The sequence below is a fragment of the Grus americana genome, chromosome 2 (assembly GCF_028858705.1).
Source record: "Grus americana isolate bGruAme1 chromosome 2, bGruAme1.mat, whole genome shotgun sequence".
Classification (NCBI taxonomy): Eukaryota; Metazoa; Chordata; class Aves; order Gruiformes; family Gruidae; genus Grus; species Grus americana.
Genome location: NC_072853.1, coordinates 148764456 through 148777920, shown reverse-complemented (window position 1 = coordinate 148777920; position 13465 = coordinate 148764456). Strand labels below are relative to the sequence as shown.

The 13465-nt window shown below is 42.2% G+C and overlaps 1 protein-coding gene across 6 annotated transcripts in view; it reads right to left on the bottom strand.

Moving 5' to 3' along the window:
* Nucleotides 1-4243: 4243 nt before the first annotated feature.
* Nucleotides 4244-13465, bottom strand: part of MLLT10 (MLLT10 histone lysine methyltransferase DOT1L cofactor) — a 155939-nt gene continuing 146717 nt past the window's right edge. For 4 of the 6 annotated variants that reach the window (XM_054818470.1, XM_054818474.1, XM_054818472.1 and 1 more), the window contains 3 exons: nt 9003-9105; nt 8021-8233; nt 4244-5886 (listed from right to left, as the gene is read on the bottom strand). In XM_054818470.1, the coding sequence (XP_054674445.1) occupies nt 5818-5886; nt 8021-8233; nt 9003-9105 (385 nt within the window). In that variant the 3' untranslated portion in view covers nt 4244-5817. The remainder of the gene's footprint in view (nt 5887-8020; nt 8234-9002; nt 9106-13465) is intronic. The other 2 variants (XM_054818471.1, XM_054818475.1) reach the window with 1 other exon arrangement.

The following is a 13465-nucleotide window of genomic DNA, read 5'->3' as shown; positions in this document are numbered from 1 at the left end:
TGCTACAGTTTATGTGGCAAAATTACATCCTGCCTGCCCAACGCCTTCAGCTTCTCGCCGCCCTAGGTCTTCTGTAGGGGGAGTCTAAGGAAGAAGGATGAGCACCACTTACTGGTAAGAAACATTTTTCTCTCTTTTTTGTTTGCAAGAACATTCACATTAAGCAACTTAAGGCAGTGCTTGTTCCTGACAAATACAGTTTATCTGAAGGAAGATCCTTAAGGATGGGCAAAGATTGTACATGTCATTGTGTCACACGTGTCAGGCTGAGTACCTGAAGTGATGAATGCAAATAATCACAGGTGCTGCTCATGCCTGGATGGAAGCGAGTTGATGGATTGTGTGCTTATTTGCTTGACGAATCAAGCTGCCTGACCGCAGAGGTGAGCTGGCTGTGTAAGAGAAATGCACTGGCCTCTCCTGCAGTGGAACTGTGCCCTGAGCTGGTGGCAGGCCCAGCTGGCCCCAAGAACTGGAAGGGTGTTGCAATGCACTGGTGGGTCAGTTGGCCCCAGGAGGATGTTTCACATGGAATAGTCTGGCAGTGGAGGTCTTGGGCTGAGGAACACAAGTCAGTGCCCAGCATCAGTGGATCTAATCCCTGCAGGCACGTGCTCAGAGAGGGAGGGAGCTGTCATGTAGTGACAGCCTTGTCCTGGCCACACCCAGTCTTCATGCTTTTGTGTTTGGCCGTGGGCAGGAGGGGGATGCAGGTGGGCATCCAAGATCTTCAGGCCCTCTCAGGGGCCTCTCCTGGGGTTCCTGGGCTGAGCAATGACACTGCTGGCCCTTTTGGTAGGGGCTCTAGTCTGCAGTCACTGAGGTGAGCTGCGTGATGCTCTCTAGAAAAGTGGTAAATGGCAGCCAGTCTCAGTAAGAACACCCAGGCTTTGTTTTTCTCATGGTGCTGGTATCCACCACCACAGCTACTGATTTTTCTAAAACTTCCTGCCCATGAAAATCGGGGTCACTCTAGGCTTGGGATTTAAGCAACTTCTTCCACCTTTGGTTCTAGCACAAGATGGTTTGGTTTTGTTTTGTTTTGTTTTGTTTTTTTTCCCCAAGTAATGTTAGTATTTGCCTGTGAGCAAAATATTTCTACTTTTGTGGGCAGTTGTGAGCTGTACGTCAAAGTGCCTTTTGCACCATAACTTTGTGCATGAAAAGCTTTCAGTCTTACAGGGTCTGTGCTGTAGCTTTTATGCTGTGACTTAAGTCAGATCTGAGTCTATTTTGAGCATCTTCTGTGTGTCTCTGTTGGTGGGATAGGCAAGATGCTATGGAAAGGGGCACTTGGGAGCAGACCAGCCAGGGAAGGCGGTATCATCGTACCACACTGAGGATACAGCCTGAACGCCAAGCTAAAGCAGCAGGCTTTGGTAAAATAATAGCCTGACAACCTGACAAGTGAATGGGTAGAATGTGACTGAGATGCTGTAAAGGTTAATAGTCCTCTAGTGTAGGTTGGTTCAGTTGTCAAAGAAAGTCTAACAGGTGCTGTTCTGCCATGTCCTGTAGATCTAAATGTTTGGACTGTGTTACTCTCACCTTTACAGCTGACAATGGATGAACAAATATAAAAAAACCACCCATTTGTTTTTGGGAAGATTTTGCAATGTGACCTCTTTATGAGATGACAGAGTCTGAAAACAATAAAACGTTTAGAGTGTGACTTTAGAAGAGCTGTCCTTTAGGCAGAACCAACAGTGAGATTTTAGTGCAGGTTATGAAAAACAGGTGCCAGAAAAATCAGTTAGTTAAATGTCATACACTCACAGTGCTGAGAGTAGCTCCTACTGGCATAGCGTGAATGGATAAAGTTGATAAAACCAGGATGTGAGATGTCATAGGCTGTCCATAATTGGTTGTTGGTGGTGTCAGTAAAGCTCGATTTTGGTGAAAAAGCCAGCAGAAAGTTCAAAAGCCTGTGTTGTGGTTTTACCACACAGCTGCTCGCTCACTCCCCCCCCCCCCATCGGGATGGGGGAGAGAATCAGAAGAGTAAAAGTGAGAAAACTCGCGGGTTGAGATAAAGACAGTTTAATAGGTAAAGCAAAAGCCGTGCACACAAGCAAAGCAAGGAATTCATTCACCACTTCCCATGGGCAGGCAGGTGTTCAGCCATCTCCAGGAAAGCAGGGCTCTGTCATGGAAGACTTGGGAAGACAAACACCATCACTCCGAACACCCCCTCTCCCTCTTCCCCCAAGCTCCTTATTAACTGAGCATGATGTCATATGGTCTGGAATATCCCTTTGGTCAGTTTGGGTCACCTGTCCTGTCTGTGTCTCCTCCCAACTTCTCGTGCACCCCCAGGCATCCTGCTGGCAGGGCAGCACAAGAAGCAGAAAAAGCCTTGGCTCTGTGTAAGCACTGCTCAACAATAGGTCCATAGAACAAAAACATCTCCATTATCAATGCTGTTTCCAGCACAAAACCAAAATGTATCACCATACTTGCTGCTATGAAGAAAATTAACCCTCTCAGCTGAAACCAGGACAGCCTGTTAACGTGAAACTCTTCTGAGACGCAGCATACACAGTCTGTGCTGATGGTAGGTGGGTCACCAGCAACTTGGCTGCCAGGGACCAGGCTCGGGCTACCTTGGCAGGGCAGCATTCCACAGGGATGGCAGTATCGGCTTCTACGGAACTGGTGCCAGATCAGCCACAGACCATCACCTTTGGTGTTGGGATCTGCAAAATCATTGAAACAAGGTTGGTTTTGACTACATCTGGCCCTCATGTGAACTTGGCTTTGATGTGGTCTCTTTCTGTAAAGGGCTAGTGAAGTGGACTGTCGGTTAGATGTCAGAACTGTCCTTTTCATTATTTTCCCTGCTGTTGATTGTTGGCCCATCATCAGGACTCACATACTGTAAAACATCCATTGTGATCTTGGGCTTCTGACACCAGTCTGTGACAAGTTGAGACTTTAAGAATGTCCTAAATTTGACAATCTCACAACTTTGGCCCTTTCATGCTTCTCTACAGCTTACCTGGCGCCCAGTGCCAGAGTTCATGCACTCCCTCTCCAATACAAGAAGCACACAAGGAAAAGCAGGACTTACCACTGTTACCAGTCACTATGGTACAGCTCTGACAGGAGCAAGATGACTTAATGATACTTCCTGTCTACCAGGTAAAGTGTTTGGCTTCAGCCCAGGTCCATGACTAAAGCACAGTGGTAGTGGCCATATTGGGCTTTTCCTCCCCCTCAGCCCTAGGTCTAGCAGTATAAGGTCAATGCCCAACAGAGCCAGGAGGACAGTACCCAGTTCTAGGGCTTGTCTAGACAGTGATGGGGTTAATCAGTAGAAATGCTTTCTGTTCAACCAGTTTTCTGAGCCTCTTCACCTTACAGTGTAAAAAGGCCATCAGCTACCCCTACAACGCAGGGAATGGCTGAGGAGCCATTCAGGGGGTGGGACGCTGGGGGTTACTGATGCCCCCGACTGTGCCAGGCAATGGTTCGCACTGCCCTGGTGTTAGTTCTGTGCTTGCTCATTTGCCTGTCCTCTTTCAGGACTCCAGTTTCCCCCACGTGAAAATAAAACACAAATATTCAGTCCTTAGGACCTGAGCAGATAGAACAATAACAAATGGCATAGGGCCACGGCACCACCATCTTCCTGCTGCTTGTTCCAAAAGCCAGCCTCAGCCCCAGGCCACACCTGACCAGCACGGTGAGGAAGCCACAAGGCATCGCTTGTCTGCCAAATCTCATGTGTTATCTTCAAGTGAGTGTCTGGGAAATAAGACACCAGGAGTTCAGGTGTGCGTTTACCAACCTCTCCATGGACAATAAGCAAAATTCCTGGAAAAAACATTGAGCTGATTTTACAAAAATTACAGCAACAACCAAAGGCCTGGATCATCTCACCATGGGCACTGCCTGGATAAAGAACCAGAACTCTCACCAAATTATTTCAAAATGAACTGGGGCAATGAGAGCAGCAGCGCACTCCTCCTTCTGCAATGCCACAGGAATTTCTCTTTGAAGGATGAAAGCAAAACAACTCTGACAGACTATGGCACAGGGCTGCAACCAGACATTTACATCCCGTCAGCAACAATCACAGCTGCATCAGTGTCTCTTGAAAGCAAAAGTTTGCCTGACAAACATTTAAAAAAATTCCTTGTAATAAATGTTAGTGGCCACGTGCAACCAAAACCCTTCCTGTCACATGGTGTTAGCAGAACTATTCCATTCTTCTACAAGAGTCACACTCACACAAGCAGTATACAACTATAAACATTATTAAAGTTTATTAACAAAAGCTTTGTACATATCTTTTCATACACTTGGAATTTTACATCTAGTCAAAATAACAGCACATTTCCATCTTACCTTTTGTACAAATTGTTACAGAATATCCACCAGTGGGCTGAGTAAGTAAAATAAACCCCTGGTTTGCTTTTGTAAAGTATCTACAAAAGTGATTTGTGATATTTTTAAAAAATTCCCCAGAACATATAAAAATAAATTATTTTTACTTTTTCAATTAAATCTACTAATTAGAAATATTACAAATCAAAATATCAATGTTTTCTTATGAATTCTTCACAATACAAAACAGATTCACAAAACTTTATTTACAGAAATGAGGTAAGAACTGTGCAATGTTTAACTAAGAAACATATTGCAGAATTAACATGTTCTTCCAAATAAGTACACAGTGGAGGTCTAATTACAGCTGGGTCTTTTCCTCTAATAATTCCCACCTTCATCCTGGTTAGTGGTCATTACCCCCCTTTCAACTACCCTTCACCGTACTGCATAGACTCGCGCCATGAAATCAGCTACTGTCGGAAGCATCGTAACACAAGTTCACCCGTTTCAACCACCGGTAAGTTTGAGTGGGAAATATTAACTCACTTTTTTGGTAATTTATTAGTGAAAAGCGACCCAGGTAACAATCTGCCTGAGCTATCTGCAGTGGTATAAACAAACACCTCTAGTAAAGGCAGAACAACAAGGCTGCTGGTGCAACACAGAATATTCCCGCTGCTAACGAGGACATGTCTAGTGCATGATCAGCTGTTTGCAGCCATTTCGACAGAACGGAGGTAGCAACAGGCACTTGGGTTCGGCCAAACACCACACACACCTCTTCCAGTGTGGCTGCCTCATCTGGTAAGAAAACTTTGTCACCAGAACCAAACTGGTTCCTTTAAAAACCTCAGAACTCTAAAACCTACACCAAAATTAATAAACTTTGGATTCCATACTGTAATTCCTACTCAGGAAAAACTCCCACTATGTAACAGGAATTGAAAGGAATAAAAAGTTCAGAAGTGGATTCCCTTACAATAAGTGTGTAAAAAAGGAACGACAAACAGCAAGTCCTGGCTGCCGTTACAGGCTTACTCTAAAAGGAGATACCGCAACTGCGGCAGCAGATCACACCAGCTCAAGTTGGGGCTGGTTTATTTTTTAAAACCACTGCTCTGAAACCGAAGTCATGCGTGACTGCAGACAGTGCACCAGCCTTTACGTCTAGGAGATTAGGACTGAAGAGTCAAATGTACGTTTCTCTGTGGTTGAATTTGTACTTAGTACCATCATACTGACAAAATAATCACGGTTTGCAGAGTTTTATCTACTTCACAGTCTGAAACATTAAAAAGTACATCCGTTTTAGTGCAACAAGAAAGCAAATGAAAGCCTACCAAAAATATCCTTATGAAAACTATTAACCTTTCACTGTGCAGTAAGAGTTCCTTGTTGCATTTCTTCGATCTGCAGAAAGGAAAACTGCAGTTTGCAGCCAGATGAAGTGCTATAACAGCAGAACATGCAATTCTCAAGTATCACTCAAATGTCAACTCTTCTCTGACGCAACTGGTCCAGTTTTATCATTGAGCCTCTGTGTAAGAGAAAATACTTCTAAAAATCAGATTATAAAATACAGAGTGAAGTAAAATTAACTTCATAAAAATGACAGAGCAGATAAGGCACGTTTACTAGAGCTATTAACTAGTAACTTTTGCATTGTAAAGAATAATTGTGCATTGTAGAATAAAAAGTGGGAAAGGAAAGAATCATTAAAGGAGTAGTCCTACATTGAAACAACTCACTAAGGTCAGCCCAGCCAGCATTGCAAAACACCAATTTTGCTTCTACGCTTCATTCCAAGGAGAGCTGCTGTTCCTGGCTGCTGGTCCCTCCTTAAAACCACGTGATGGTCAAGACAAGTGACCCCTGCTACGCTTTACCCACTGGAGAGAACTGAAATCTACACTTCTCCAACAGAATAGAAACAGACTTTCCATTTTGCCCTGTCATGATTATCCTTCTTCCATAAATTGCTACAAAGACATTTCCTGCAAGTATCGAGCAGGACCAAGCAAAAACCTCATCTCATTCACTAAGCATTCAGAAATGCTTGAAAACCAGTTCCAACTGGAAATCAGATTAAAACATTCAAGCTTTGGGCAAATAGAGAATTTGTTAAAAGTTCTTTCTGGATTAAAATAGCTCAGCAATCCAGTGCAATCTGTCTCAATTCTAACCTTTAAAAAGTAAATAAAATCAATTTAAAAATAAATTTATTTCTAAGGGTTTGTTCAAAAGATGTTCTGAAATTTCCTAGAATTGTTTACAGCTAACTGTGATAAGAACAAAACCCAGAATTGTAACAGCATATTTGTAAAACATACTAGTGCTGCCCGGTCACGCTGTCCAAACCTAGTAATAGCCATTTCAAAACATTCAAAATAAGGTCACATATAGAACAGCTTGTTCTGATGTAAACCAAAGATAGGGTCTCGATTCCATTCACTACTAATTTTTAGAAAATGAGGGGAGATACATTTTAAGCGTACTAGAACAAATTGTGAACATTTCTAAATGAAGGCAAGGCATTGAGCCCAGCCCTGTGAATAGGGCGCTTCTGCTCCGGCAGTGACAGGGAAAGAACGAGATCTTACCGCAGTCCTGCACTTTGCAGCACAGTTGCAACATCACAACCACGGACCAAAATGGAAAGTGACAATGACCATGCACAAAGCTTAATAAAAGTAAATGCTCGTATTTCTGAATGGAAGGGAGCTATTACCAGGAAAACTGTCTTGAAAATTCATCATTTGTGGGGTTTGTCTCACCTTATGTTTGGGCAGTACCACAAAAGTCTGGCTGCCCGAGTCCCCCTCCACCACCGTGCCCTGGAGGCTTTGGGGATGGGGAGCGGAGAGGGGGCCAATGTCTTGCCCTAAGCTCTTCCCGCCTGCTGTTGCAGACAAGCCTCCCTTTTTTCACTACCACTGCCACTCCATGTCTTCTTCAAGGAATACTGGAACTTTGCCTTCCTGCTCTCCTTCATCCTCTCTTGTGTGATCCTGAGAGAATGAAGTCTATTCTCTGTCTCCTTGAAGAAAGAATTCCTGTCTTGGGGATGGCAGTTAAAGGCAAATGCTGAAGACAATGGAACATCTTTGCCAGAAAAATGTGTCTTGTGTCCTTATCTGTCTTCAAAAGGTTTTATTACTCTATCAAGCAAAGGAGTCGCTCAGCCTCCCAGCGTACAGTCTCACCTCCCCACGCCAGAACCAAGAAACGCACAGCCCGTTCTCCTAATACATATTTTACCTTCCCAGCAACTGGCTCCTCATCTCTCAAGTCACCAACTAATCTCTGCAGCTCCACCGTGCTCAAGGCCTGGCCAGGTCAAACTCTTTAAGTAAGGTGATAAAATGAATGATCCACTACAAAATAGTGGACACGAAGTTGGAGAAGAAGGTGGGATGAGGAGGACTGGGGCTGCAGTTGTAATTACAACAGGAAGGGAAGGGTCACTGGATTGGTGCCCTGATCCAGGGAAGCAGGAGTGTGCAGCAGACAGGTTAGGTGTAAGTGACTACAAGTTCACAGAGTTCCTAACCTCATTAAGTGCAGCCCAAGAAAAACAAAGAAAATTAAAAAATCCTTGAATTGTGAATACAGGCACACAACTTACTTCTTATCTTTTAGTTACCTCACATAGGTCCTACATTGAAAATGAGGTGAGAAATATACTTACTGTCACCTTCTGAGCCGCGTTATCTCCATGAATTGTAAGGAATGGGTTGGTAGTAGCTGCATTAAGCGGTGAGGCCTGTGTGCCTGATAGTAAGTTGTTTATGGGTATCTGTGCTCCTCCAGTAATCTGCAGTTGCTGTACTTCAGACTGATGGTGTTGGTGGTGGTGATGTTGTTGCTGCACTAATTGATACAAAAGGGCCTGATGCTGTTCCTTGAGTAATATGAGAGGGAGGAGAAAAAAAAAGTAAAATCAAGAATTAGTTACTGAAAAATAGCTCCTCCCTGGGTTCCTGCTTATCCAAATCTTCAGTCAGTGCAACCCTTAGCTGGGATTAGGTTAATTTCGGTTACACTAATGAAGTTCCACGAGACTGTGGGAAAGGGAAGAAAGTGTCTATAAAATTTCCTGAAATCAGCAGCTCGGCAGAAGTTCAGCTACAGCTGCTGGCTTTGTCAGGCCTCTGTCAGAAGAAACACAGCTGAGAAGAATATCGAACCATGTTTATCAAAGTACCAAAACTACACAATTAACATACAGATAGTTAGACCAGTTACCTAATGGCCTGTATAAATACTGCGGCACAGCAAAGACAGCTCACGAGATGATACCCAAAAATCATTTGCTGGAGTCCTAGTGGAGTCAGAGAATAGCTTAGGATATTGCTAGAATCCATGCATGGTCCCAAACTCTGTGGCCCAGAGCTGATGCTGAGAAAGACAAGCCACCGTGTCCACATGGGACGAAATGGGACTGAAGGCACTAGGGAGTGATTCTTCTAACAATACACACAGTGCAAAACTAGCCTGTAATTTAGCATTGACTATCATCCAAAAAGGTTGGAGCAACTGAAAAACTAAAAGCTTATTGAACCTTGTAATATCAAGTTAAACACATTTCTAGTATTTACATTGGGCTGAGGAGTTTATCCATGCCTTAGAGTACAATGGAAGAATAAATCATAATTAACTGGAAAACTTACTGATGTGAGTTGCTGGGTACTTAGTAACTGCTGAAATTGCTGGTGCTGTTGATGGAGTAGAAGTTGTCTCTGTTGGTCAGGAAGCAATCCTAGTCCCGAGGCACTGTAGGGTTTGACAGGGTAATACTGTAAGTTTATATGAAAGTATAAAGTATGGGAACTTTTTACTTCAGCTTTCCATTGAAACGAAGAAAAGATATACATAGACAGACAGATCCTGTTTAGCATTTTGATTTCATACTGTCAAATATTAAACAGTCTGTCTGTCCAGTTGCATTTTTTGATATACACCTAGGCATTGCCACCACCACCCCCAGTCTCATTTATACTGAGCAACAGCAACTTCTTGCCTGTAATGTAATGTAAGTCTACTACTTGCACATCATTTTAAACTCAGATAATAATTACGATTTCTACATTTTTTCAAATACTTTATACAGAAAGGCCAGATTTTATAAGACAGCTTTTGCCAGCCTTGACTACTTACTCAACTGGCATTTACTTTGCCTTGGTTTCCTTGTAATTCTCATCTTTTGCTATATTCAAATCTATCACTATTGCCTACACCTTGTCTGTAATTTAGCACACACGTTCAGCCAACTGATGCTGCCATGGAACGAAGCAGCCTGCCTCTGCACTTGCCTACTGCTTAGCTCCCAGTCCCTATTTTCATGCCTACATAACATTTTCTGCAGCTATTTAGGAAATTGGGCAGGGAACTGATCCAGCTGACAACCGGTCTGGAAATAAAGGGTTTCTTCAGCCATGCCAGTTCACTGCAAGACCAACAGCATGAGCAAGGGTGATTTTGGAACAGACGATCAGGAAGACAGCTGCATTTACTCTTTCGATACCAGTGTTAGCTTTTACTAGTTTAGAACACCCACTGAATTATTAAGATGTAGTTTCACGACAGGTTTACCCTGCTATTGAAAGGTTAAGTATTTCCCTTTCGGCTGTACATTTCTGTCCCCTCCCCTTGCACTAGCTCTTGCACAATGAGCTGCATCTCGTGGGAATGGAGCTGAAACCTAAGCCAACACAAAATTAACTGTTAATGTAGATGAGGTGGTTGTGTGAATGCACAAGCACTAGTACCAGCAAGAAGGTGTGCGTAGGATGACAGGATTGCTAGTTGTGATTGGTAGTAAGGAATTAAATTAACTTAAATCAGCCACAAATATGCACAGTTTGGCTACCACCACTAAGCTCTTCGGGACACAATATGCAGCTTGCCTTTCTACAATAGCTAACACACTGCAGCCCAGCTCCATGATCACTGACGTTTACTTTGTATTAACCTGCCAGTATGAAAATACCCATAGCATCACCATTCTCTTGCTGGGACAGGACAAGCAACACACAAACTTTGTTTCATACTTCACTGGATGGCCTCAACGCTACGGGAAACACGTGCTGGGCTGCACTTATCATCTACTTCACAACACCCATTACTATCATTTTTACCACTCTCCTGTTTCTCAAAGCTCTTGTCAATGTTCTTTTTCCCTAGTCAAGAAGTCAATTCTACTGACCTTGCCCTGTGCAAGCCATTTTGCCTCTGATTATTCCTGCTGTACTAGGTTTCTTTCCTTGTCTTATATTCTTTTCTGAAACTGCAGAATCAGAACTGCACATAATATTCCAGGTGCACACACTATTTATTCCCCAATAACTGCTTGCAATGTTTGTTTGATTGTTGAAAGCAGAGATGACACTTCACCTATCCAAGGAAACTCCTAGATTTTCCTCCTCAGCTACAACAGGAAAACTCAGGCCTAACATAAGCTAGAACTATGCCTATGTTTGACTTTCAAACCATGACACTCATCAATTAATTGAAATTCCTTCAAACAGCTTTAAATGTAATTGTGTCAAAAATATTTGTAACAACAGCAAAAGGTAAGTGCCTTCAGTTTGACTAATATTACCATTATTTGCTTCTCTTTTTACTACACCTTTTCTGTATTCTTCTATACTGGAATGAATCTTCTCCACTGTTTTTTCATTCTTTTATCCCATTCTTTCTTTTTTCCTATATCATGTTTTACCTTTGCACTTCTTTTTTTCTCCTGCTGTTCTCCCTTCTCTTTATCCACTCTTTCTTCCTCTCTTGCTCTACATTGGAACTTGAAAGAAAATACCCTCAGCCAGCAGCTGAGATCTAAGTGTCTGGAAACAAAACCTAACTGCAGAAGACAAAACACTACAGCTTCCAAACTTCCCAGAAGAGGTAGTTTACTGGATTTCACCACAGAATTTTCTTTAAACAGACCAGCTTGGAATATAAATTTAATCCTTTTTAGCTTCTCATTAAAAGGTATACGATCAGTCTGAACCTCTCCATCCTACAATCCTCTCTGGTTGTGAGAATGTAAAGAAACAATCCTATCTTTTTCCTCAAATCACTTTATCTCCCGGTTGCTAGCAATCTGTATTAAGCCATCTTTTTCCCAGATCAGGATTGAGTATTTTTCTCTGCCAAATGAACGTAGGCTCTTTTACCTACAATCTGAAACTCTCTCAAACAGCAGTGTGCAGGTCAGTGTTTTCTCACCTCCCCGTGTCCCACCGTTAGAGAGCTCATGTGAATAAGGACAATACGCATAAAGAAGTCTTCATGAACTGGTGAATAATCTAGCTATTTTTCACATGAAACCAAACAGATTCTGAAGCTTAGGAAGTTATTGTAAGTAGCAACCTACGGGAACATCTGGGAAGTCTTCTAATTATAGAAAAATACAAAAAAGTTAGAGAGTAGGGCTGAGTTCTCATGTGACTTTCCATCACCTTGGGAGTACTGATTTAAGGCAGCTCCAAACTTGATCACCACCACGCAATCCAACCAGGTTCAGAGATCTCACACTAGCATGGAAACAAACCTCCAAGCCAGCCTGTGCTTGTTACCATTCAACCCTCCCGCTTCAGCAGTTCAAAGAGCAGTGATACTGAGAGGAATCTGACATTAAAGAAATAGTCAACCAATTGCCACTGAAACATCATTGAACTCAGAAGTGGCAGGGACAGACGATGTCCCATATAGTTTCAGAATCAATAATCTCAACCAGCAGAAAATACTTTTTTCCCCGCTGTTCATTCAAAGTCATCCTAGAGCCTCTTCACGACTTGGTTCTTCCAGTAACAGAAAAGTTTTTTCATATTTTTCACTGAAGCATTTGTAATGGCCAAAACAGGAAGGAGGAATGTCGTGTTATTGCTAAAATCATATTAGCACTAATCAGCATTAATGCTTGCTTGGCCTGAACTTTTTTCCTCTAAATATATAACTAGAAATATGGAAAACTCACAGAAAATGGGGGCAATTGTGAAACACCTCAAAAGGAAGAGGGCCCAGAAAATCATCTGGATGAGCTCAATAAAGCAGAGAATTGTGTGAAAAGTGCACTTTTAAATTTAAAATAAACATGAATTATAAATTTAAAATTAGTGTTAATTTTAAATTAGTATTATTGAGGGAGCAGTGCAGAAAGAGATCATGCAAGAATAGAAATAGAAAAATGGAAATGCTGGCAGAGTTGTATATCGTGAGCTTGCTGTAGCAGAAAATAGGGAATCACTGGAGTCTTCCAGACTATGCTAAAAGTTAGAATGAGAGCTAGTGAACAGGATACTAGTTGCAGTATTCTGTGTGAACTGGAGTAACCTACTAGGCTACACACTCAAGAGCAGTAAAGATGGATATTGAAAAAAAAAAAAAGACAAAAAACTTCTGCAATATAATGAGTCAAATAAATACTCTGTGTATTAACAAAATCATATGAGAAAACAGCAGCATGAGTGGTGTATTTTGGCATTACCTGAAAGTGGAAATCATTATACAACTGATTAATATTATTGATTTTGTCTAGTATTTCTCGCTCCTCCTCACACTTTTGGGGAGGGTAACGCAAAATTCTTGTATTTTCAGCAGACCTCTGCTACTCAATAAAGAAGCTAACTTTTCATTAACGAAATGTTTTTTGTTTGAGGTATGAAATGTTATGTTCATATCTGATAGAAACTATGGAAAATATAACCTCCTCAGTAAAAAATGTAATAGCACATCAAAGCAACAGGATACACTTGGAAGTCCCAGGTTCTATGAGCCTACTGAAGCAATGCCACACAATGATATTGTACACGAACACTCGGGAGCTGCCAAACTAATGGCAAGGAAAGAAACTGGAAAAAAAGGTACAAAACTGGGGATCCGCTGCATCATTCCAATCACATGTGCTTTTTTTGGTGGTAATCCACCATAATCTCCAAAAATAAACTCTGCTTAAAGACAAGTAATCCACCCCCTATTTGCATGCATTTTTTTCTCCACAGAACCTTCACTCTCCTTCCTAAAGAAGGACAATACAAGGGGTGGGGGAAGGGGAGCAGGGAGAATGAGTTAGCCCAGGCTCTGCTCTATTCCGAAATACTTCCAGACCAAGCAGTCCATTGCCCTTCCTGGA